The sequence below is a fragment of the Sitophilus oryzae genome, unplaced genomic scaffold, assembly GCF_002938485.1.
Source record: "Sitophilus oryzae breed Bouriz unplaced genomic scaffold, Soryzae_2.0 scaffold_1178_pilon_pilon, whole genome shotgun sequence".
Taxonomy (NCBI): domain Eukaryota; kingdom Metazoa; phylum Arthropoda; class Insecta; order Coleoptera; family Curculionidae; genus Sitophilus; species Sitophilus oryzae.
In genome coordinates this window covers 2169756-2193657 of record NW_022145813.1, presented here as the reverse complement: position 1 = coordinate 2193657, position 23902 = coordinate 2169756, and the positions used below count along the sequence as shown (strand labels likewise).

Sequence of the window (23902 nt, the reverse complement as noted above, 5' to 3'; positions counted from 1 at the left end):
GAGGGTTTTTGACATGAGGAATTTTATTTTGATGTCAATATGACTCCTGTTTATAGGGGGCGCCACCTACATGTGTTTTAACTGTTTTGAAGAGTAATAACTTTTCGTCCGTACCTGTATAAAACTACTGAGTAAAAAAATATACATTTACGACGCTTTCTACGTAAAAAATGTCTCTTGATAAAAATCGCTACGAGTAGTGGTTCTCGAGATATTTGGAATCGAAATTATCAATACCTGTCATCATTGACATAAATTAAACATATTGACTAAATAGCTATTAGACTGAAATTATAAATTTGAAATGATTTTATGTCAAAAGTTCAACAGAAACTGTTTTATCATAATTTTTCCGAAGAAAAATTTATGATTAATTTAAAAAAATAAAAAGTTCCCAAATTTATGTATTTTTAATACCTATTTAGAGGTATAGTCTATAAAATGAATAACTTTGAATTTTGACCGTTATTTTTTACCAACATGGCAAATATAAAATCCCTCTATCAAAAAGTTACTGATATTCTTTAAATTGAGTGCCTGCAATGCACCACCCGGGAGATAGATCTATTACTAAACCGACTCCTTAACTAAAGGTTTATTCCAACCAGCATTTCGGGATCGTTTCGAAATCGTACTCGAATCGGTTTTCTTACACTTTGTTAGCATGCGCGAACTTCGAATAGTTTCGTGACGGTGCAAAAAGTATCAACGTTGGAACGCTTTGTGGATTGTTTTCGGGACTGTCAAAAGTGTCAAGCGTGCGTGTATCGATCGATTTTTTTGTTTTTGTTTAGAATTTCATAACATAACCCTATTATTTTTATTTGCAATTTGCAATAATAATAATTATTATTCTTAAAATGGAGAATCAGAATCCAGTAATTGTTGGTAAGTGTTGTTCCAAAAAGCTTACCTAAATATTGTTCATTTTTCACCCTTTCACTAGGTAGCAACTCCAAATTGTCACTATCTAAAGTGGAGGTAAAGAAATCAGTCATACCATCGTCATTCATCCTTATAATTATTATCTATAGATAATTATGAAAGTGTACAATTTAAAATTTCCGAACGATTTACTCCACACCAACTCACAAGCAAAAGTATAACGCACACGTATTCGAATTCGTAAAAAATAACCAATCCAGAAGCATCAGCCGGACGCCGGACCAGAATTAGCTGTTAAAAATCGATAATTTGTCCCTGCCAATATGCTTTAATGCGCAAGTTAACCCAAACAGTTCACAATTTAGACCATGTACCAAAATTACCGTTCTGAAATCGTAACTAAACGATCCTAAGGTAGGTTGGTACGCAAATAGGATCGTCCGATAACCGTCAAATCTTGGTTGGAACACATTTGAATTACTGCGCACGAGCGTGATCATTCCGTGACGGTTCTGCGGCGGGTTGGAACAAACCTTAAGTCACATATTAAATATATTACAAACCTTAAGAAGATCTTTAGACTTATCATAAAGCGACTTCACAGCTGATATGGAACTTACAACTGTCTCACTTAAATACCTAGCTCGAACTTCGGCGGATTCCTCTCCGGATAATCCGGCAATCAAACTTTCACCGCGACCTTCTAAATCCTACAAAAAAATTAAAATATTAGTAATTAAATATTATCTATGGTAATCGCAAAACAATTTCCGATGCACGTGTTCAACTTTGAGTGACAAGCGATGGCGACAGCGCTGCCAGATTGTGATGAATTTATGAGATGAATCTTAATTTAAAATTGACAAACAACATATTTATTATATCATTTTTTAAAGAGTTTTACGTTTCATTTTTAATTTAATAACTAACATTTTAGTGATTAATTGATTAATTTGTTTTATAGTTTATTTTACTTGTTACATATTGGCAAAAACTAGACCATTATGAACATTATTATAAGCGTTATTATGAGTTATTTATTTATTGATGTGCATCTTACAACGCCATAAGTGGTAATAACAAGAGGGTGCTATTAATGCACACTAATAATCACAGAATTTAATAAAAACTAACTTTGAAAGTGGTATAATGTGCTTATCAATCAAACTTACTTTTCTGACTGCAGTCAAGTGTAATAAAGAACCTTTGTCACGTTCTCGTTCAAAATACTTTCAAAAAAACAGGGAAGCTACAAGCTCCTTGCTTCGACTGTTTAAATGCTTCGGCATACTTTTAACACACAATTTCAAGAAATGCAATACACACACTCGAAAATTTAGTTCTTAAAAGAACTGTTTGTGCTTAAAAGCGCAATTTTTAAAAAAAGACTATGAAAATAGGCAAAAAACGAGAATTACTCACAAAGATTCAACAACAACACGATATTATACAAAATAATGACTGACACTAGGATAATTGTCAAATAATAAAGGACAACATTGCTGAACACGGTGCTATATGACCAACATATATAGCGATAATAAAATTCGGGTTGAACTAATTTTTGCAGCTTTAATCTAAATAAAATATTTGTTACAATCATTTGCTCTATAAAGTAAAATGAAGAGCTGCTCGGTATCTTAAATTATTATACAACAAATTTAAACATTTTTGCGAAAATTTCATTTAGTCAGGTTTATAGACTTTAGTGTCAATGTCGATATGATTGATGACGTGCATCGGAAAATGTTTTGCGATTACAATACATCAATATCTAAAAAAACTTACGTCGTAACAGAAATCGCATACTCGTACTGGATCGGGCCAACCCTTTTGAGGAACGGGGCAAGTTCTGGACGAACAAGCGTCACAGAATCCCTCGCCGCACTTCCTACAATGATGCTTATCCAATAATATTTTATTTGAGCCTGACGGTATAAACGATACGTTACATTTGAAACAAGCCTGAAAACAATTAATTGATATTAAAAAAATAAAACAAATAGAAACATCAGTCTTTCGATTCACAAACTTCTTTAATGTCTATAATGTTAAAGTAGCAACTAATATCGTCAGGCATACAAAATTCATTTATAGGAAATAAGTTCGTTTTTTGGTGAAAGTCTTATATACAGAGTTGTTTACCACATACGACACGGGATATTGTAGCTAGTGATGTGTCAGTATTTGAGTAACGCGATTTTGGAGCGGTATTTTTTTGTAACGTCGTATCGCGCTCCACCACGAATCAGGAACCTGTTATTGAAGAACAACGATCATAATGACGACAAAATTATAAATTATTTATAATTTGCAAATAAATTATTTATAATCGCACTTGTTAGCTCGAACCGTAGTAACCGCATAGCGACGTGTTTAGCTCCAGCCGTCGCGATTTCGTTGGTCGCCAACAGTAGTATCTGGAACTGGTATGTCCATAGCGCCGTGCGATCTCGATTGGGACGTGTTCGCTCCAGCCGTCGTGCTCCCAGAGTTGTAGTTCCCTGTCGCGAACAGAAATAACTGCTGTAACTGGGCATCGACGCTCGACCTCAGCGGCGACCTACTTCGCTCCAGCCGTCGCGCTCCTAGAGTTTTAGTTCCCTGTCGCGAACAGAAATAACTGCTGTAACTGATTATCGACGCTCGACCTCGGCGGCCACGTACTTCGTTCCAGCAGTCGCTGGAGTGCTTCTAGGGTTTCGGTTTTGCCTGTCGCGATTTGGTCGATTACTATTGGCGTTGGTGCGTGATTTTTGGTATGTACTAGGCATGGTATAAAATAGTGTTGTTTGAAAGATGAAACGCAAAAGCAAATAAAATAAAATAAAAAATATTTTATTTGCTTTTATACATTTATATAAGTTTTATTGTTTATATCTATTTTTAAGGTTAGGTTAGCCCAATAAACAATTTTTTGACAGTGGTTTGGACTTTCTTCTTGATTTTAACATTAAATATATTATATTGCAATACACATAAATATGAGCCGTTCATTTTATTTAAACGAAAATTGATAAAGAAAAAAAATAAGAAGGAATGTCATCGTTTTTCTAAAAATGAGATAGATTGGCTATACACAATTATAAACTCGATATATGGAAAATGAGTGACGGATAAAAGTTACATTAATCTACAAATATAGATAAGTTAGATATAATATATTTTTAGCGAGGACCGCAACACTATGGAAGTCGGAACCTCGGTTACAAAATCGCGATATTTTGTCGCGGTATTTTTCTGGAACGGTCGCTATTGTAACGCGACTCATGTGGAACCGGTATTTCCATCACTAATTGTAGCAAAACGATTAGATTTTTGCAAATTGTAAGTTTGGGTTCGTTGAAGGACTATTAGAGCTACAATTTAAAATATCAAAGTTGTATTTTTTTCATTAAAATAAAGGTAAATTTGATTAAGGTTTACCGCATTTCAGTCTTACCAATTTTGAAATATTTAGGTTTTTGTCAAAATGCAGTAATAATTTTAATGCTTCATTTCTCTAGACGTATTTAAGTTTTTAAAACTAAATATTGTGGGAAGTATTCCTATTTACTAGCTTTTGTGTTGCAATAATAAAAATTATACTACCTTATACAGAGTGTCTAATAATTTATTTTAAATAATGACTAGCTTTAAACGGCAATTACTTGTTTAATTTAAATGGAACACCCTATATATTTTATGAGAATCGGATGCACAATTTAATTGTCTATCAAATTGAATTATACCATTTTTTACCTATCTCTTAAATTTTCTTAGAAAATTAATTTTCTTATAATTTAGACCTCATATTAATTTAGACCTCATTATTTCTTATAATTTAGTAGTAGTCTTATATTTTAAGTAGACCAAACACAAATAAGTATGTAATTAATATTTGGGCGGAAATAATGGTGGTATATTTAATTAATGGTATACTTTTTTATAAGATTAAAATACCGTATAATCGAATAAAAACGGCGTCAGCGATGGCTATGAAATGAAATAGTATACGGTAGTTTTCTTTGTAAATACAAATGAGCTAGTAATATCGTTTTTAGCACCTGTACATTCTGTACATTTGTTGATTTAAAAACAATCTAAAATGTCAATATTCCATGGGTATATTGATAAATAAGGTCTAAATTATAAGAAAATGCATTTTCTACAAAAACTTGAAGGGATAGGTAAAAGATGGTATAATACAATTCGATAGACATTTAAACTGTGCATCTGATTCTCCTAAAATATACAGGGTATCCCATTTAAATTAAACAAGTTATTGCCGTTTAAAATTATAAATTATTTAAAATAAATTTTTAGACATGAGGTAGTATTATTTTTATTATTGCAACACAATAACTGATCAATAAATAAACTTCAGTAAATATTTAGTATTAAAAACTTTGATGCCCTCGGAGAAATAAAGCCTTAAAACTTTTACTATATAAGGTAAGGTAAGGTTGAAGTGTGTGATAAACCTTAATCAAATTTACCTTTATTTTAATAGCAGAATCTAAAAATGTAATAATATACAGGGTGTTCCATTTAAAAAAATACAACTTTGATATTTTTTATTTGGGACACTCTGTATCTTGTAAAATTATTTTTAAATTGTACCTCTAATAGTCCTTCCACGAACCCAAAACTTTTTGTAAAAATCTAATCGTTTAGCTACAATACTTCGTGTCGTATGTGGTGAACAACTCTGTATATAGGCAAGGTTTTAAAGAAGAAAATTATTAAGTATACATAAGATTTTTACCAAGCATTTTATTTTTTAATAGAACGCTACTGATAAACCGGAATTTAAGTCATCCATATATAGTCTGTGAAATTAATAACTTTGAATTTGACAGTTCCCGCGGGCTTTTTTGGTGTTTATTTTATTAAGTTAGCAACTTGCGGCCATGCTGACGCAATGCCGTCTCTAATAAAACAGCCGCTGAGCGAGATTTATTACGTCACGCTAGTTAGATACTACGGATTAATAAATACGTTGTAGAATACATGGAAAACATAATTATTCCTCGTATTTTTGGTTTGTATTTGAAAAACAAACTTTGATTTTAAAATACAAACCAAAAATACGAGGAATAGTTATGTTTTCCATGTATTCTACAACATATTTATTAATCTGTAGTATCTAACTAGTGTGACGTTATAAATCTCACTCCGAGGCTGTTCTATTAGAGACGGCGTTGATCTGATATTTAGAAATGTCAAAAGCTGATGACATTTTATCTTTGACAATTATGACATTTCATGTTGATTTTTGGAAGAAGAGGAAGAACTGTCACTTGTTTTATTATTTTCCTTTTCTATTTCACGAAAGTAAAAAAAGTTACCTATCTGATTCGTTCAGGCACTCAATTTAAAGAATATCAGTAACTTTTTTGACAGAGGGATTTTTTATTTGCCGTGTTGGTAAGAAATAACGGTCAAAATTCAAAGTTATTCATTTTATAGACTATACCATCGCAATCGCCTTAATTTTATTGTATTTTTACTCAATATTCGACATTTTATTCAAATTTGGCAACCTACCTTAATTTCGTGGTTTGGTCTCCAATAACTCGGCGCTATGAATTTGTCGTTTGTCCAATCCCTAATATTCTTAACCGGTTCCGATCCAACACTGGAAACCACATTAGATATGACCGTAATTTGATCTACAACTTTTTGGGCGAAATTGTAAGCACCAAATTGGATGCGCTCCTGAAAATACGATTTATTCTATTTGAAAAACGTAGAAAATCAGTCCATTAAAAAAGGTGAATGCAGAGAGGCCCATAAGAACACTTTAAAGATTAATAATCAATAAATCTTCCAACATACAGTAAAAAAACACTGCAATAAAGCGTCAAAAAAGCTAGGTGTTTACAGAGAATGGATGAAATGAAAAGTGTGTGAAGCAATTCTGTAAAATATTCTTTTCAAAATTTATTTTTATTAGAATTTAATAGTATAAACGATTATCAAAAAGTTATTTTCTACACACAACCGTTAAATTTCATTAATATTTGTAAATTTTGTTAACCTAAAGCTGTTATAGCACGATAGGTGTTTGCAATATATTTGAGAGTCTTGTCCAATATATTTGATAGTTTATTTTAAAAAACTAACCTAAGTATATCAAAGTTTTGTTAAAAACATAATAGTACAGAATCCGGCTGCAGAACTATCACGTTCATCATATTTTTAATCAAAAACCTAATTTTTACGTATATTTATGAATAGGGGAAGGATACCAGTCAAAATGTTGCCTCGACTGTATGAAACGTACGGCAACGCAACAAAAAGTGTCATTTTTACTCCTAATAAAACAATACACTATTTGGTGAGGTCGATTTTAAAATAGTTAATTTTTTAGAAGAAAATGTTTATTTATGGTGTACAGGGTGGTACATTAATAAATGACGGTCTGTCCAACGAGAGGATACCGAACAGTGACGGTTGTGTATGTCATTTTAGTGGTCACTTTAATGCACAAGTAAATCTTATTTTCTGTCATTTTTTGGATGTCGTTTAACTTCGTTATTAGATATCTTCCCTGAATGATTGGACATACTTTAGAAGACTGTATAATGTATATGATTAATGAAGAAGTTTGCAAACACCTTAAGTTTTAGTGTTCCAACAAGCCTCAAAAATATAAGACAACTTACCCCTGGCCAAAGATGCACTATTTCTAATCTAACAGCGTCATCTTCCGGATTTTTATTGCCATACCAATGCTGTCTAAAGAAATAAATAAAACGTATTTAGAATATTGGTTTCTTTAAGTATACAGGGTGTCATTGAAATGGTGTAAAAAAAATCGGGGGGTGATAGTACTCAAAAAAAAATAGTAAAAAAATGCCTATAAGTATAGGGCGGAAAATGCATATTAAGGGCGTTAGGGGCACTGAAAGGGTGAATTTAAAAAACGCTTGTTTTAAAATTGTAGGCTTAAAAAATGAGATAAAATTTAGAAAAAAAATCCTATGCCATAAATTTTGACCCTAAATCAAATGCTGATACTGAAAAATTATTTGGAAAAGCGGAAAGGGTAGTTTTTGCAAGGATAGGTTTTTTTTCGTGAATAACTTTTTTGATGTTATTTTTTTGCAACGTGGGTTCATTTTTTGAAAACTACATACTTTTTCCTACAAAAAAGATACTCTTGTTGCATATCGCCCAGAGCGATGGTTTTCGAGAAAATTGAAGACAAAGTTTGCTCTGATGTGTTGCTAACTGGTTAATCAACATAAACTTATGAAAGTTATGACGGTTCAAAAGTAACCAAGTAGTTATCAAATAATTAATTGAAAAATCAAAATTTCATGATTTTTAAAACATCTTATTGCTTTAAAAAACGAAATAATCCAATTACTAAAATTCCTTATTAAAATAATGCATTCCTTAATTCATTCATAGTAAATGTACAAAGTGACCACCATTCATTTCAATGTAGACTGATCTGATCTTCTTCTCCACGATCTGCGTAGATACCCTGGGGAATATCCTTGGTATTGTCCAAATTTGATTGGAACAATCAATAATGCGTTGCCGTAGTTGCTTTTCAGTATTAATCGGCACTGAGCAAACCAAATTTTTTTAAAACCAAAAAAGTTTATTTCGTTTATACATACCCTTTAATACCTCTCTTTTGATTATTGTTAAGTAACCATTATAAAGTACTATGCAGACTGGCGGCGAAGGCTTTTTACTCATTTAGGTGTAATATCTTGATAAATACTTCTAGTTCTTACTTTAAAATAATTAATAATAGAGGAGTACGACAAGCACAAAAGTTTGAAGTTCCCTATGTGGAATGTCTGGTTTGGATTTTTATTACACTGTTATTTTAACACAATTTTCTGATCACACCATGCACTGAACACTAAGAACTAAACGAACGTGTTGCAGAATTACAACAAACTAGAGATAATAATTATTTCTGGTATGCAATCGGAACGAGAAACCACTACCGGCTTTTCAGGTTAAAGGTAAACAATTTAATAATGCGCTGCCTTCGCCGCCATAATTGCCTTGCCCATATCATGTTGATTGGCCTTGAGTTGAGGTGGTGCTGGTCAAATCAAATAGCAATGTTGCCAGTTGTTGGCTGGCGCACGAGCACGGTTCTGCAATGTGATTGGGCGTATTTTTCATACGTCATCAATTGGCACTTTAAAATTATTTCAAATTAATGAGGGCCTATAAAAAAATTATTCAATGTCATGGAACTATTTTTTTTGGATAAATATACTGAAAATAGTCTACTATTTCAGATTTTGCCCTTGAATTGGGTATTTTATTTTTTGTGAAAGAGCCCATTCGTATTTTTACAACTTTTTATGAATTTCATATCGCCATATTGTTTTTCACAGAAAACGTTCGAAATTCGGATACATGAAAACTAAGCTTTACAATATAGTAAGAGTTTTAGTCTCACAAATTCAGGATGACCTCGTCTATACAAAAGTTAAGCTGTGATAATAATTTATATAAATAATGTCTATACTTTAAATAATCATAATTTATATACCTGCTTCTATATATCTCCCCGCATTTAGGACATTCTATGACATAACCGGCCCAAACGTAATTGAAATATGATGTCCACGAATTCTCATGCGTCGTTTGATAGCTGGGCTTTACAACAACTTTATTCCCATTTTTGTGGCATTTCTACACAAACAAAAATAAAAGGCTCTATACAGGGTGCTACAAATTCGAGGTACGAGCATTGGTATCTCGGTAACCGTAATAGATACGGAGATGGTTAAATTGGGGCAAAGTTGCGTCTTGGGATGTTCACCAAAATGCCTTCAAAAAAGTTTTAAAAATTTCAAGGATTGCTGAGTTTTTTGGAAAAAATGGATTTTTTTGAAAATCAATTTTATTTTTTCCTGTCGTTAGTTTTTAGAAAATCAAAAAACTAATTGCACATTCTCATAGCCACTTTATTATGGCTATCTGATAGTATTTTTAGATTTTCAAATTAGCTGATAATTTATGAGATACAGAGACCGACTTAATTTTTTTAAATACGGACCTGCATTTTTTATTTCAGATTTTTAAACACAAAATTTATTTAAACTAATTTCAAGTCTGGCTCTGTTTTTTAAATATTTAAATTATTCATCGTTACAATACTGATAAGCCATCAAATTTAACTATGACGTGGGGTAAAACATTGAATACGAAAAATCAAATTCAATAAAAAATAATTGCATTACTTGACGTCATTTGTAAAAGTGAAATCAATATTTTTCAACATTTACAATAAAGAGTACAAAATTCATTCGGAAGTATAAGAAGAAGATACGTTCAAAGAGCTATAAATAAAATTGAAAGAATAGTAATTTTGTGCAATAGGTAAGGTGGTAACCCTTTCAAACATGTAGAGCATTAGAAACTAGTTTGTAGAAGGTGATTTATTTATAATAACTACGATTAATATTATGCATATTGTTAGATCGTACACTGAGAATTTCAAATTCACAATAAAAAAGTTAAAAATAATATCTTTAAATTGCTGAGCTGGATATTATTTATTTGAATCTTTCAATTGGCTCGATTTTCCTAATTCAATGTTAATTAGCGCTGATCAATATTATTGCAATGAATATAATCAGATTAACTATTTTAGGAAACCAGGGTCGGACTTGAAAATATTTTAAATAATAATTAAATAGTTTTGTTGTTGTTAAGGTACCCAAAACAAAAAAAAAGTATAAAGTGTGGCATATCGGTATACTCAGGAGACCGAGTTCTTTCAAAAACTGAAACAAAAAATGCAGGTCCGTATTTAAAAAAATTAAGTCGGCCCTTGTATCTCACAAATTATCAGCTAATTTGAAAATCTAAAAATACTATCAGATAGCCCTAATAAAGTGGTTATGAGAACATGCAATTAGTTTTTTGATTTTCTAAAAAGTAACGACGGGAAAAAATAAAATTGATTTTCCAAAAAAATCGTTTTTTTCAAAAAACTCAACTATCCTTGAAATTTAAAAAAAAATTTTGATAGCATCTTGGTGAACATCTCAAGGCGCAACTTTGCCCCAATTTAACCATCTTCGTATCTATTACGGTTTCCGAGATACCAATGCTCGTACCTCGAATTTGTAGCACCCTGTATTGTATCTATACAGGGTGAGTCTTAAATAAGTGCAAATATTTTTAGAGGTAGTACATTTCGACCCCAGAAACACGACTATTTTTTTGCGATTTTTTTTTAAATTTGGAGTTTTTCCAAAAAAAATTTTAGTTAAAAAACATAATTTCTTGAAAATATGGCAACATAGGTAGATTAAATTTACAAAAAAGAAAATCCAGAAAAGATCCATTGATTCCCAAAATTTAAACAAAAAATATAATTCTTGAAAATTTTCAAAGTAAAATAACTCGATTATTTTGAACTTATTTGAACAATATATATATTTGCACTTATTTAAGACTCACCCTGTATTTCTGTCGAGTTTAGTTATTTACTGTATTCGGAATTTTAATATCAAACTAACCATTAAATAAAAACTTAATTAACCACTGAATAAAAACGCTAAGGAATAATCATATCAAAAAGTTAGCACATAACAAATGACAAAACCAGTCTCACGCAAGCTTTATAAATTCTTACTTTGCTTCTGACGCTCATATCTTTTAGATTCTCTACAGTATATCCCCGGATTGTCTTTATAAGAGGAAAAACTTTTTTATTATTATAATTTTGAGAAAAATGCATTATTCATAAAAAATTTTCTTTTCTTTCATTAATTTTCATATTTTTTTGTTTGGAAACGATCGCACACTGCACAAGCAACTATTATTCCAGCTCCTTTCTTTTCCAAAAATTTCACTTTAATTCAAGTCCTGACTGTTTTTTAATTAAAACTAATTAGAAAATAAAAAAGAAATGGCATAAAATAATCTAAAAAAGAAAAGAGCAACAAACCCGCTGAAATTCAAGTCAATGTCACGTGAAACGCAACCAAACTGACAAAAAAAAATAATTGACGTCGCTTCCGTCCCTAATTCATTAATATAATAATAGTATTAGACTCATTCCTTAGTATTTTTACTCAATGTTTATAAAGGAACATCATCCTTTAACTTAAAGAAATAAAAAAGAATAAAGAAATAAACGATAACTTAAGTCGAAATGTATAAAGATTCATAAAAAATAACCGAAACTGTACAGGGTGGGTCAAATTCGACGCTTTTAAATGGAAACACCCTTTTCTATAGGAGATAGACGAAAACTAATATCGGTGTCTGGAGCTCAATTTTCATCAAAAACATGATGGTGAAAACCTCACGTCAATATCTATTACCGTTTCGGAGTTACGGGGTGTTTTTCAAAAATGTGCATTTTTAACAAATCGCTGTAACTTTTTTGCTATGGAAAATTTTGTATTTCTATAAAAACATTTCCAAAGCACCTTTTTACGTAGAATTTAATGGTTTAAGTACAATTTTTTTAAAATTAATAATTTAAGAGTTATCAACAGAAAAATTGATTTTTTATTTGGGACACCCTCTATATTTTCAATTAACTGAAAAGAATTTAAAATTACCTTTCCAAAAATATACCACACTTGATATTTTGTTATAATTCCCGTCGAAATACAGGATTTTTAAAAGTTTGCCACTTTTAACTAGTAGGCTTTGGACCCTTTATTGATGATATGCCTTTAATGGAACTCGAAAATATATTTTTCCAGCAAGACAACGCACCGCCTCTGAACGCTGAAGTCATCAGCAAATTTTTGCAGCCAATTTCAAGAATAATTAAATAGCTAACCAAGATCCCAGCCGTTGGCCGTTGAGGCCGCCTGACTTAGTGCCCATGGATCTAATCCTATGGATATATTTGCGGAAGAATAAAGGTTCCTTATTCTTCCGTATCTAGACAAGAATTAGAAATACTTAGCAGTTATGAGAGGGTATCTTTCACCCCCACTGAGTTAATGATTCCGCGAGAAATGTTCAAAAACTGAACCGTCTGTCCATAACAGAAGACGGTGGATATGTAGAACACCTGTAGCAAAATATCATGTCTTGGTTTGCTATTTATTTTTATTGTTATTAGATATAGTTTAAATGTGTTAATGTTGGTTAAATATACTTTAAATTGTTATAAAATTCTGCATCTCTCATAGCAAATGTTATTTTCGTTTTAATTGATGCTCACATATTTTTTTGCATTACCGCCGGTGCCGTTCAAAGCCTATACTTACATATTTCAAGCGGGCGAATTTTTATATACTCTATATCTCTCGAAGAGGAATCGAGCAAAATATCAAGTGTGTTATATTTTTGGAAAGGTAATTTTAAATTATTTTCAATAAATTCAAAATATACGTATATGGTGTCCCAATAATATATATGGTGTCCCATATAAAAAATCAAATTTTCTGTTGATAATTCTTAAATTCTTAATTTTAAAAAATCTACTTAAACCATTAAATTCTATGTAAAAAGGTGCTTTGGAAATGTTTTCATAAAAATACAAAATTTTCCATAGCAAAAAAGTTACAGCGATTTGTTAAAAATGCATATTTTTGAAAAACACCCCGTAACTCCGAAACAGTAACAGATATCGATATGCAGTTTTCACCATCATGTTTTTGACAAAAATTGAGCTCCAGACACCGATATTAGTTTTTGTCTATCTCCTATAGAAAAGGGTGTTTCCATTTAAAAGCGTCAAATTTGACCCACCCTGTACACTTCTTTTATCACACACATACCAAATAAATAATCTAGATTTAAAAAAACCAAATAATTTAAGACACTCCACTTTTATGACTTACCTTACATAAGTAAACACAATTTTGATATTGATGTTGAAATTTACACGGTTGATTTGTGGCATGGGCTTCCCCATCGTCTTGGTGGCCCATGGAAAGTGTGCAAGCGCTATGACAAGACTGGCATTTTTCAGGACACGTGAAAAACTGGGATAGGTATAAATGCGGACTTGTATCGTGTATAGGTAACAGATATTTTTCATTAATACTCTATAATATATAGAAAAAAAAAACAATAATTATGAACACGTTAAAAATATTCTTAATACAATATAATTCAAAGCACAACCACAAATTATTTTTATCTAATTAATTTAAATAATAGTAATAATTTAATTCTTTTTTAAATAACGCTACATAAAATTACTTCAAAAATGTTTTTCATAATTATGAGGATCATGATACCCACTTCCTTATAAAAGAAAAATTGTGTGTGCACTACGTGCGCATATTTGAAGTGAGACTTCTTGTTAACAGCTATTAAATTGAAGAATTTGAAGGATATATATTCTTTGTGAATGCTTTTTATAAACTTCTGTGTGGCCATTAAAGCAAAATACTACCACAGATTAGGTATCCTATAAGTATACAGATAAAAATCTTGTCCTTAATTCATGGTACGAAAATTGTTTTTTATGACGATGTGCAAACGAGTCAAATTTCCTGTGCGCAAAAATAAACTCGCGTAAAATAACAATAAACAGCGTAATAGAGAGATATCGCTAAACTGAATAGCGTGCATGGACGTTTATAAGGCCAGGTGTTATTTCCTTTACGTGAGGTGGTATTAACTCTCTTCATTTATAGTTATCGGATCGGAAAGAATTCTGATCGCGTCGCGTCCGCTATTTAAACTTAACCTAACTTTGAATTTAAAACTTTGAAATTGTTTTGTTTACTAGGTATTTTAAAACTAAAGGGCTAAAGTGCTTATTTCCAGTGCTTTATTGTTCAACGTCTGCCACTGGGGTTAGGGCAACAAGCAACAAATTCTCTTAGAAGGGCTAAGTCGTCATCTGCTGTAAACCTAAGACTCTTTATTGGTTCTTTGTATTGGAAGAGGTGGAGTCCATATTTTGGGCCATATTTATTTAATTAAAACTAATCCCAGCTACTTAAATATCCAATTACCTAATAAAACTAAAGCAATAATTCAAAACAATTCAAACATAACCTAAAATAAAAGATCACGCCGGCCGGCTCCGGTTGTCAAATACCCGCACATGCCCATTTAAGCAATTTTTAAACGTTATCAGAGGTTATTTAGAAAGAGCGCTTGGTGTAATTGATCGGTCGCGTTCATCAGGACAAGTTGATCAGTGAGCGATGTACCATCGATTGGTTGTCCTGCTGAACGTGCTTTTTAAATCAAAATCATAAGTAATGCATATTAAATTGTTTTCACCCTTTTTTGGCACAAATCGAGGGGATTAGTCAACCGAGAACAATAAACAAAATGCTTTGTTTTCGTTTTCCAAAACATTTTATGACATTTGGTGTATGTGACGTTTAATCCATCATGCATCGGTAGCGTAGCATATTTTAAATCTGATGGAAAAAATGGCGACTGATCTCAGAGCGCTCACAACTAATCGGCGCGTTCAGCAGAAAATTAGTGATCGCTGCGGTAGCGCTACGTCCTGATGAACGCGATCATCCGCAAATTACGTCAGGCGGTAACGTTATAAGCGAGTGTTGCGTTAAAAATTGATATCGTAACCATGATAAGGTACGCGTAAATACTGGATGACGCTATTCGGTTTTCCGATATCTCTCTAATAACTGTGCCCGTCAGGCGCTGTGCACAATTTTAGAGGCCATACGTGGGCGTGCTATGTGCGCAAACTAGTCATCTAACTAGTGCCCGATTCCGAAAATTGGAACCACGAAAAACAATAAAGAAAAAACAAAGATTATAATCTGTATAATATGTGCTGCTACTAACCAACAATTTATTGTGTGTGGTCTGTAGTCTGTGGTCTGTTTTTGTTTAAATGTTTTGTTCATTATTCAGGTTGGGGATTTACTTTTAAATTAATGTTAATCGTTAGGCAAACTTATGAGTTTCCTGTACATATTCTATGGAATATGTATTTCTTTTTCATAATCAAAATTGTCACTCTAAATTTTACATAACCAAATTGTCGCTCTAAATGGCTGTCTTTTTTAGACAGATGTCACTTGTCTTGTCATTATTCAATTCGTTATTCAAATTCTCAGAATATTGTTAACAAAATTTTCATCTTAAAATAAAATTTTAATCAATCACAATTGTTTATCTCCATCATTTACCGGATTAATAATATAGAAATTACAGTTCAATTACAAAAATTCATTATTTATAGTGATTTACTAATGTAATTTTAATAAATTATACGAATATTCTCGTTGACTATTGGTTTGAAATAAATATGACGTGTCCTCCAATGAAAATGCGAGTTACTAACTCTAAATTCTAATTTTAAGTTTACCTAGACCGTTATTCAGAAGCTACAAACCTATCGATGAAAATATGCATGAAAATTTACTTTCTAGCTTTTTAATTTGCAATCTTGTTTAATATACACAGGGCGAGTCAAAACTAAACGTTGTATTTTTCTCCACTGTTTTAAATGGAATACATTAATAATATATTAATATATTTTTTATCATAATCAAACAAGAATAATTCGTGGTTTTGTTTAAGCACTGCCTATACCTAAAATCCACATTAAACGAGAAAATTGTATTTTTGTGAAAATATAAGACAAGTTGTGACTTTCGCACTTTCAATAAATGGCGTGTATCATTAAAACTGTCGTACCTATACTACTACAAACTATTATACTATCAACAAATGACAAAAATTTTAACATATGTATTATTGAGAAATCAAACACAAATATACAGGGTGAGTCTTAAATAAGTGCAAATATTTTTAGGGCTGGTAAATCTCGATAAAAGAAACATATTTTCTCTTTACCGCTTTTCAAATAACTCCAAAATAACCGAGTTCTTTTACTTTGAAAATTTAGGAAAAAATGATTTTTTGGTTAAATAATTTAACCAAAAATTCTTCAGGGGTTCAAAAGATACAGGGGTTCTACAATTAATGTAGAACCCCTGTATCTTTTCTGGGTTTTCTTTCTTGTAAATTTAATCTACTACTTATATTGGCATATTATGAGGATATTCTGTTTTCTAATTTACAATTAAAAAATATATTCAAAAAATTCAAAATTTTCAAAATGTTTTCGTAGAACTGTTTCTGGGGTCGAAATATACTACCCCTAAAAATATTTACACATATTTAAGACTCACCCTATATAGTACAGTAGATAGACAAATTATTTATGTATTTAATTAAATGAAATGAAAAGCACTCTTGAAAGAAAATAATTAACAATATGTTAATTTCTTAAAACCGCTATGAAAATAATTAATTAATTAAAAATATTTCAAATTAATTCATAGAACAGTATAATAAGTATTGTTGTACCTATTATTTTAGCACAAAATAAACTAAAAATTAAATACCTTTAATCCAACACTTACCTTTAGCATTAAATAAATATATTTAGCATCTCTGGGTGACCTCACTTCAGTGCTTTCCAATTCTTTGTTCAAGGCAAATTTTAGGCGGTCGAAAGGTGTACGCCCATTTGCCGGCTTCTTTACACCGATATACTTAAGAAAACTGAACGAGTCGCAGTTTAAGTCCAAATCGGCGAAGGTAGCCCTTAGGATATCTTCAGCGGATTGCGTCACACTCGCTCTATCGTGCAGATCATCTAAGGTGTTTGTGTGTTTAGGCTCGTGAAATATTATCACGCCTGGGCCTAAACCTACAATAAAAACTTTGTTACTACCACATTATTCCACAAATGTCAATAAAACGAAACATTTCAAAACAGAGGTGGGAATTCTAGTTCTTTGGGAGGAACTAGTTCCTTAGTTCTAGTTCCTCCAGAGGAATAGTTCCTTGAACTAGATCTTTAGTTCACAATAGCTCCAGACTAACATTGACATCCCCGTTGGTTGCTAATGGGTTTCGTTGTCAGTCAGAACTTTTCACAGTATGATCTGTATAATTTTTATAATGTACGAAATATAACGAGACGTGTAATTGTGTATGTTAAAAACATATAGGTAAGTTTTATTGCAGATAAAAAAAATTAAAAGCAAACTCAAATCAGAGTTTAAAAAACTATATCACAAATCAATTGGAACAAATATTACGAAAAATTGCATTTTTCCTCACTTCAAGCTTTTTGTTTTTGTCTAAAAATTCAGAATATCTACTTAGTTTTATAAGATATTTCTTTTAAAGTGAAATATTCCCATAAAATATTTAAAGAACAAACTAAAAATCAAAAACAGTAACCACGACAATTTACAGTAGTAATTACGCCGGCTGTGGCAATAGACAAGGCCGAATCCATCGTCGTTGCCTTGTATTATATCTCGGATCTGCCGACTAAATAGATTCCCGTGGACTAGTCTTTCAACTAGTTCCTCTATGTCCCTATCCGATAACATACGGCTGGCACTCCCCACTCCTGCCTAGCATCGATCGCGCTGGCCGATCGTTACGTAAACTAGTAACTAGTGTTTTATTTAGTTCCTCTAGGTCCGGGTCCGATAGCATACGGCTGGCACTCCCCACTCCTGCCTAACCACGGGCTACGCGCGCTGACCGATCCGTCGCATATTATATTATATCGGTCACAGTCTCGATCCCGGAATATGTCCTGAACTAGTTCTTTGAGAATCCAGGAACTAGTTCCTGTCATTCCGGGATCGGAATAGTTCATTGGAACTAGTTCGTTCACGAACTACACACCTCTATTTCAAAATAAAAATATTCGTTTGTTATAACCCTACGGTAATCGCAATATATTTTCCGATGCACGTCATCAATCATATCGAAATTGACCCTAAAGCCTATAAACCTGACTAAATGAAATTTTGGCAAAAATATTTAAATTTGTTGTATAATTTAAAATACTGAGAAGAAAATTGTACTTTAACGTTTTGTCTTTTAAGAACTAAATTTTCGAGTTTTTGTATTGTATTTCTTGAAATTGTGTGTTGAAAATACGCTGAAGCATTTAAACAGGCGAAGCAAAGAGCTTGTAGCTTTCCTGATAAACTATTATAAATGAGAACGTGACAATAAATGTTCTTTATTATCTTGACTGCAGTCAGAGAAGTAAGTTTGATTGGTAACATTATACCACTTTCAAAGTTATTTCTAATTATTTCGATTTGAAGCGAGTAGCTGCTGCCTTAAATTTAAATATTTCTACTGTGAATGTTAGTGACTACTGTTAATAAATAAATTAATTACTAAAATATCAATTATTAAATTAAAAATAAAATGTAAAAATCGTTAAAAATGATATAATAAATACAGGGTGAGTTTCGTACGATGTTCTCTATGGGTATCTCGGAAACTACTGGAGAAAGAGAGTCGGTTAAATAGGGAAATAATTGCAGTTTTGTGGGGTCATAAACATGCGCCTTTCAGATTTTTGAAAAAGTTCATGGCTTACTAGATATTTTGAAAAAAACAAATTTTGGCTATTTTAAAAATTGTCCCTAATTCCATTATAATCTATTTTAGACAAAAAGTTTTCAGATAAAAGTTGTAGATAATCACATCCTTAACGAGATCGTGTCCGCCGTTTTTTTCTAAAGCCTGTCATTTTTGAGATATGACACCAACATATATTTTTTAAATGGAAACCATAGTTGGCCATGACTTCATAAAAAGCGCCATTTTTTAAGCTTTTTAGCGATATAAGCTATAATATGTTTCTTTCGAAAAATTACCGAGTTATAGCCAATTCTTATAATGTTTAAACAGTTTCACTTATTTAGCCATGGAAACAAGTTCAATCGTCATTGTTCTTGTTCTGTAATTATTTAAAACAATTTATTAGACACTTTGTATAAGGTAGTATTGTTTTTATTGTTACAACACAAAATTTGGTAAATAGAAAAACTTCAGTACAATGTTTGGTTTTAAAAATTTAAATGCGCCTAGAGAATTGAAGCATTAAAACTGTTACTGTATTTTGACAAAAACGTAAATAAATATTTCGAAAACTTTAATATTTATCTTAATTGTAAGTCAACAATAATTATAATCAAACATTATTTATTAAATAATTCCAAGTACTTTAAAGATAAACATACCTATCTTAAAATATATTCAATATTTTCTTTTGCATGTATCCACCAATTATTCACCGATAACGAAAAATGTAATAAGTACACTGACGAGAACTGGTACGCTGCCGTTTTCATTTTATTTTTGTTGATTTAAAAACGACATGCGTTCCCCACTTAATCTACTACTCAAAACATAAATACTAGAAAACAATTTCATTCATGCCGACACCAAAACACAGGTGAACTTGAAAATACATCAGAATAAATATATTTATAGACGTTCTAAATTTAATTGTTTACTATTTATATTATAAATCCAAAATTAAATTATAAACAAAAGAAATTTTAAGTCGAAACAATTTTTTTTGTTTAAACATATAGGATCCTATTTTTATTTTGATTTAGGTGAACTATCTAGACAGACGATTGTTGCATTTTCCTTTTTTTAATTAAAAAGAAACCATTTTTAGTAGTAATTTTAAATAAGAAAAAACGTCGCTCATACCGTTGATTAAAGAAAAAAGAAGATGCACAAGTTTACTATTTATATTATAAATCCAAAATTAAATTATAAACAAAAGAAATTTCGATACAATTTTTTTTTTGTTTAAACATACCGGGTGTTGCATCGTCGAGCGGGACATAGGAAATCCCATGTAAATTTTAATGGGGTCAATTATTGACTTCCCTAATTATTTTAGAGAATAATTCTATTTACGTTTATTGAAGAGTACTAAAACCCACATTCAAAAGAATAACTTTAGATATTTTTGATTAGCCCGTTTACGAGTTATCGCCGATTTCTTTTTAAATATTTCTCCTTTCTTATGGCCCTGTATTTACTTATGAGCACCAGTCAAGGTAAAAGATAACTGTCAAATGAAGTTGTCATTTCAGAAATTTACCTATTTAGTGCTTTATTATTATTATTAAAAACTCATACCTACATCGAAAATATTAGCCATGAATTACGCTACCGAAGAAAAAGTATTGATGATTAAATGGTATTATCAAAAAAATGGTTATCAAAAGGTGTCGGACATGTTTGCTGCTCTGTATCCGAATAGACCGATACCTGGAAAATCTACAATCGCAAGGAATATCCAGAGATTTGAGACCAAAGGTATAAATAACTGCAGATGTGAAGCAAGGCAGGAACAAGGAGAAGATACAAGAAATGATACCGACTTGGAAGTTTTATTGTGCGTGGAAGAGAACGATGGAAAGATCAGCACAAGGAAACTTGAGGATGAAATAGGAATAGATCACACTACAGAGTTTCGAATTTTGAAACGACATAAATACTATTCCTTCAAATATGAAAAGCACCAAGAGCTACGAGATGGGGACGAAATACGGCGGCAGGCGTTTTGTTTTGATATGATGGAAAGAGCAAACACGGATAGGGAATTTTTAAAAAACATATGTTTCACTGACGAATGCACGTTTACCTTAAATAATGAACCGAATGTTCAAAATTACCAGTACCAGTTGGGACAAAGAAAACCAACACAGGTTTGTCGAAACAAGGACGTAATATCCACAGAAAGTAAATGTTTGGGCAGGGATATTCGGACACAATATTATCGGGCCATTATTTCTTACGTGAAATTTAAATGCAGAATATTATTTTGAACTACTCGAAAATCATATTTTACCTGCTTTACATGATGCCGCTAGGGAAAATCAGGAAGTTTGGTAACAAATGGATGGCTGCCCGGCATATAGTACCCTGGCTGTTAGGGAATATTTAGACAATAGTTTTAACGGAAACGTTATTGGCCTAAATCATACAGTAAATTGGCCAGCAAGGTCTCCTGATATTTCGCCAAATGATTTCTTTCTCTGGGGCCATTTAAAAAACAGGATATACAAGGATAAAAAATACCCAAATCTAGACAAGTTAAAAAATGCTATTTCTGCCGAATGCAATAGAATTTCATTTTACCAACTAGCGAATGTAAGAAGAGAATTTTATGATCGCCTGGATTATTGTCTAGCAGTCGATGGAGGAATATTTGAACATATTTGAACAAGGTTTGAGCAAGGTGAATATTTGAACAAGGTTTGCAGAGCTTTAGCATTTGCCATAAAATAGCGAGCAATTTGTTACAAAGCCACATAAATTATATATCACTGTAATCACAAAACTTCAACCTATTTCCATATTGTAACAGAATTTTAAATAATGGCTTTATTTTCGAGAAAATTTAGTCCAAACATAAGAAATGTTTTGTTGATGTTTGAACATCAAAATCTTAAAAATAAAGAAATCTAAAAATTGTGCTATAATACGGATATAGTATAATCCTTTATCTTTAATTTCCTTCTTCATTTGTGTAAAAATACCTAACCAGTTTTACATAAAACGTTAAATGCCGAACGCTTATTTTACTACTTTTTCGGACTATGTGAAATGGACTCTTAAACGATTTAATATAATATTATATGATTGAACAAAGAACGGCGTCAGAGTTGGCTTGGAAATGAAGGTCGCTGTTATTTCATATGTAAAATATTAATGCCAATAATCATCATTTCCAAGCCAACTAAACGACTTTTTTCGATCGTACGACATATTCAGTCAATTTTGTTGTTTATTCTATGTTTTAACGTTTATGTGTAATGTTAACTCACTTGACCAACTGACGATTTGTCGAGTTTAGACGGTCATATTGCATTCATGCGAATTGAATTTAGATGACTTGATCAATTCACTTGACTCGTGTAAACGCGACTTTATGATAATATTCGACGTTACGGAGAATTGTTAACACATGATTAGACATGATAGAGAGACAGAAAGAAAGGCAATGTTGCCATTTCCACTGGATTTTCTCTAAATTTTTCGTCTTTAGAGGGAAAAACGAAAAAACTAACAAAAGAGTGAAACCAAAGTAATCAAAATACGCTTATAGCGAGTTTTAAGCGTGTTTTGATTGCTAGAGGCATTAACCTAAGGTCCACCGCCAGCCAAATCGTTTTTTTTGTATCCCTTTTTTGAGTCCCTCCATAAAAAAGGGATACATGAAAACTAAGCTTAAATTCCGGATAATTTACTAACTGATTTGGCAACCATGTATCAAATCCGCAACGTTTGTCAACATATAACCTTCACGACTGTCAGTACGTTGTAATAGTAAACGTTGCAACTGATATAAACACACCCCGGCTCTTTCATTATCGGTTATGAAACTTGGCATACAGTATGTCCCCGGATTGTCTTTACAAGAGGAAAAACTTTTTTATTTTTGACATTTTGAGAAAAATGCATTGTTTATAAAAAATTTTGCTTGTTCTAAAATCGTTAATCCCGTTTATACTTTTCCAAATTTCCATTCCAGAAAATTAATGAAAACATGAAAATATCGTTGAATTTTTTATGAAAGTCCTAAAAATCAAGAAGCGTTTCTATAATAATATCAATTCGATTTCATTCTTTGATAGATGGTTATTATTAATTTTGATTAACGTCATATTCTTTGCTGTTATTAAACAAACAAACAAACAAATTTATTCAGTAGAAAAAATCAACAAATTTTTACAATGTTATGTAAATTATAGTCTGTGAAACGAATAACTTTGAATTTGGCAGTTCCCGCGGGCTTTTCTAGTGTTAATTTTATTAGGTTAGCAACTTGCGGCCATGCTGACGCAATGCCGTCTCTAATAGAACAGTCTCGGAGCGAAATTTATGACGTCAAGCTAGTTAGATACTACTAATAATACTAATATTCACACCACACACCACATAATGTTTACTGAAATTAATAAACTAATATAAACTTGTCAAAAGATGATCACATATTTTTTTAAATTATTATTCTTAACACTAAAACTATCTACATTGACTATGGAGTACGACTTCAGCCATGAATATTTTGTATGTAATTTTTTGGATTATATTCGACACTATTTTTTTCATATGACACAACACTGACGAAGGCTATAATGTTAGCCGAAACGTTTTTTTTTAATCAAATAAAAATAATGAAAAACCAAATGAAAACTTAATCAGCGTTTTTCCCGAACCTAAATCCCAAGAAAATTACAAATTTTAGAATAATTTTGGATAT

General features: G+C 31.5%; 1 protein-coding gene across 5 annotated transcripts in view; it reads right to left on the bottom strand.

The window, feature by feature from the left end:
* Positions 1-23902, bottom strand: part of LOC115890937 (zinc finger FYVE domain-containing protein 1-like) — a 48328-nt gene that overhangs the window by 1176 nt on the left and 23250 nt on the right. For 4 of the 5 annotated variants that reach the window (XM_030911333.1, XM_030911324.1, XM_030911303.1 and 1 more), the window contains exons 6-12: positions 17205-17494; positions 13674-13880; positions 9401-9543; positions 7536-7608; positions 6415-6603; positions 2674-2850; positions 1449-1595 (exon numbers count right to left, since the gene is read on the bottom strand). In XM_030911333.1, coding sequence (XP_030767193.1) covers positions 1449-1595; positions 2674-2850; positions 6415-6603; positions 7536-7608; positions 9401-9543; positions 13674-13880; positions 17205-17494 — 1226 coding nt within the window. The remainder of the gene's footprint in view (positions 1-1448; positions 1596-2673; positions 2851-6414; positions 6604-7535; positions 7609-9400; positions 9544-13673; positions 13881-17204; positions 17495-23902) is intronic. The other variant, XM_030911311.1, reaches the window with a different exon arrangement.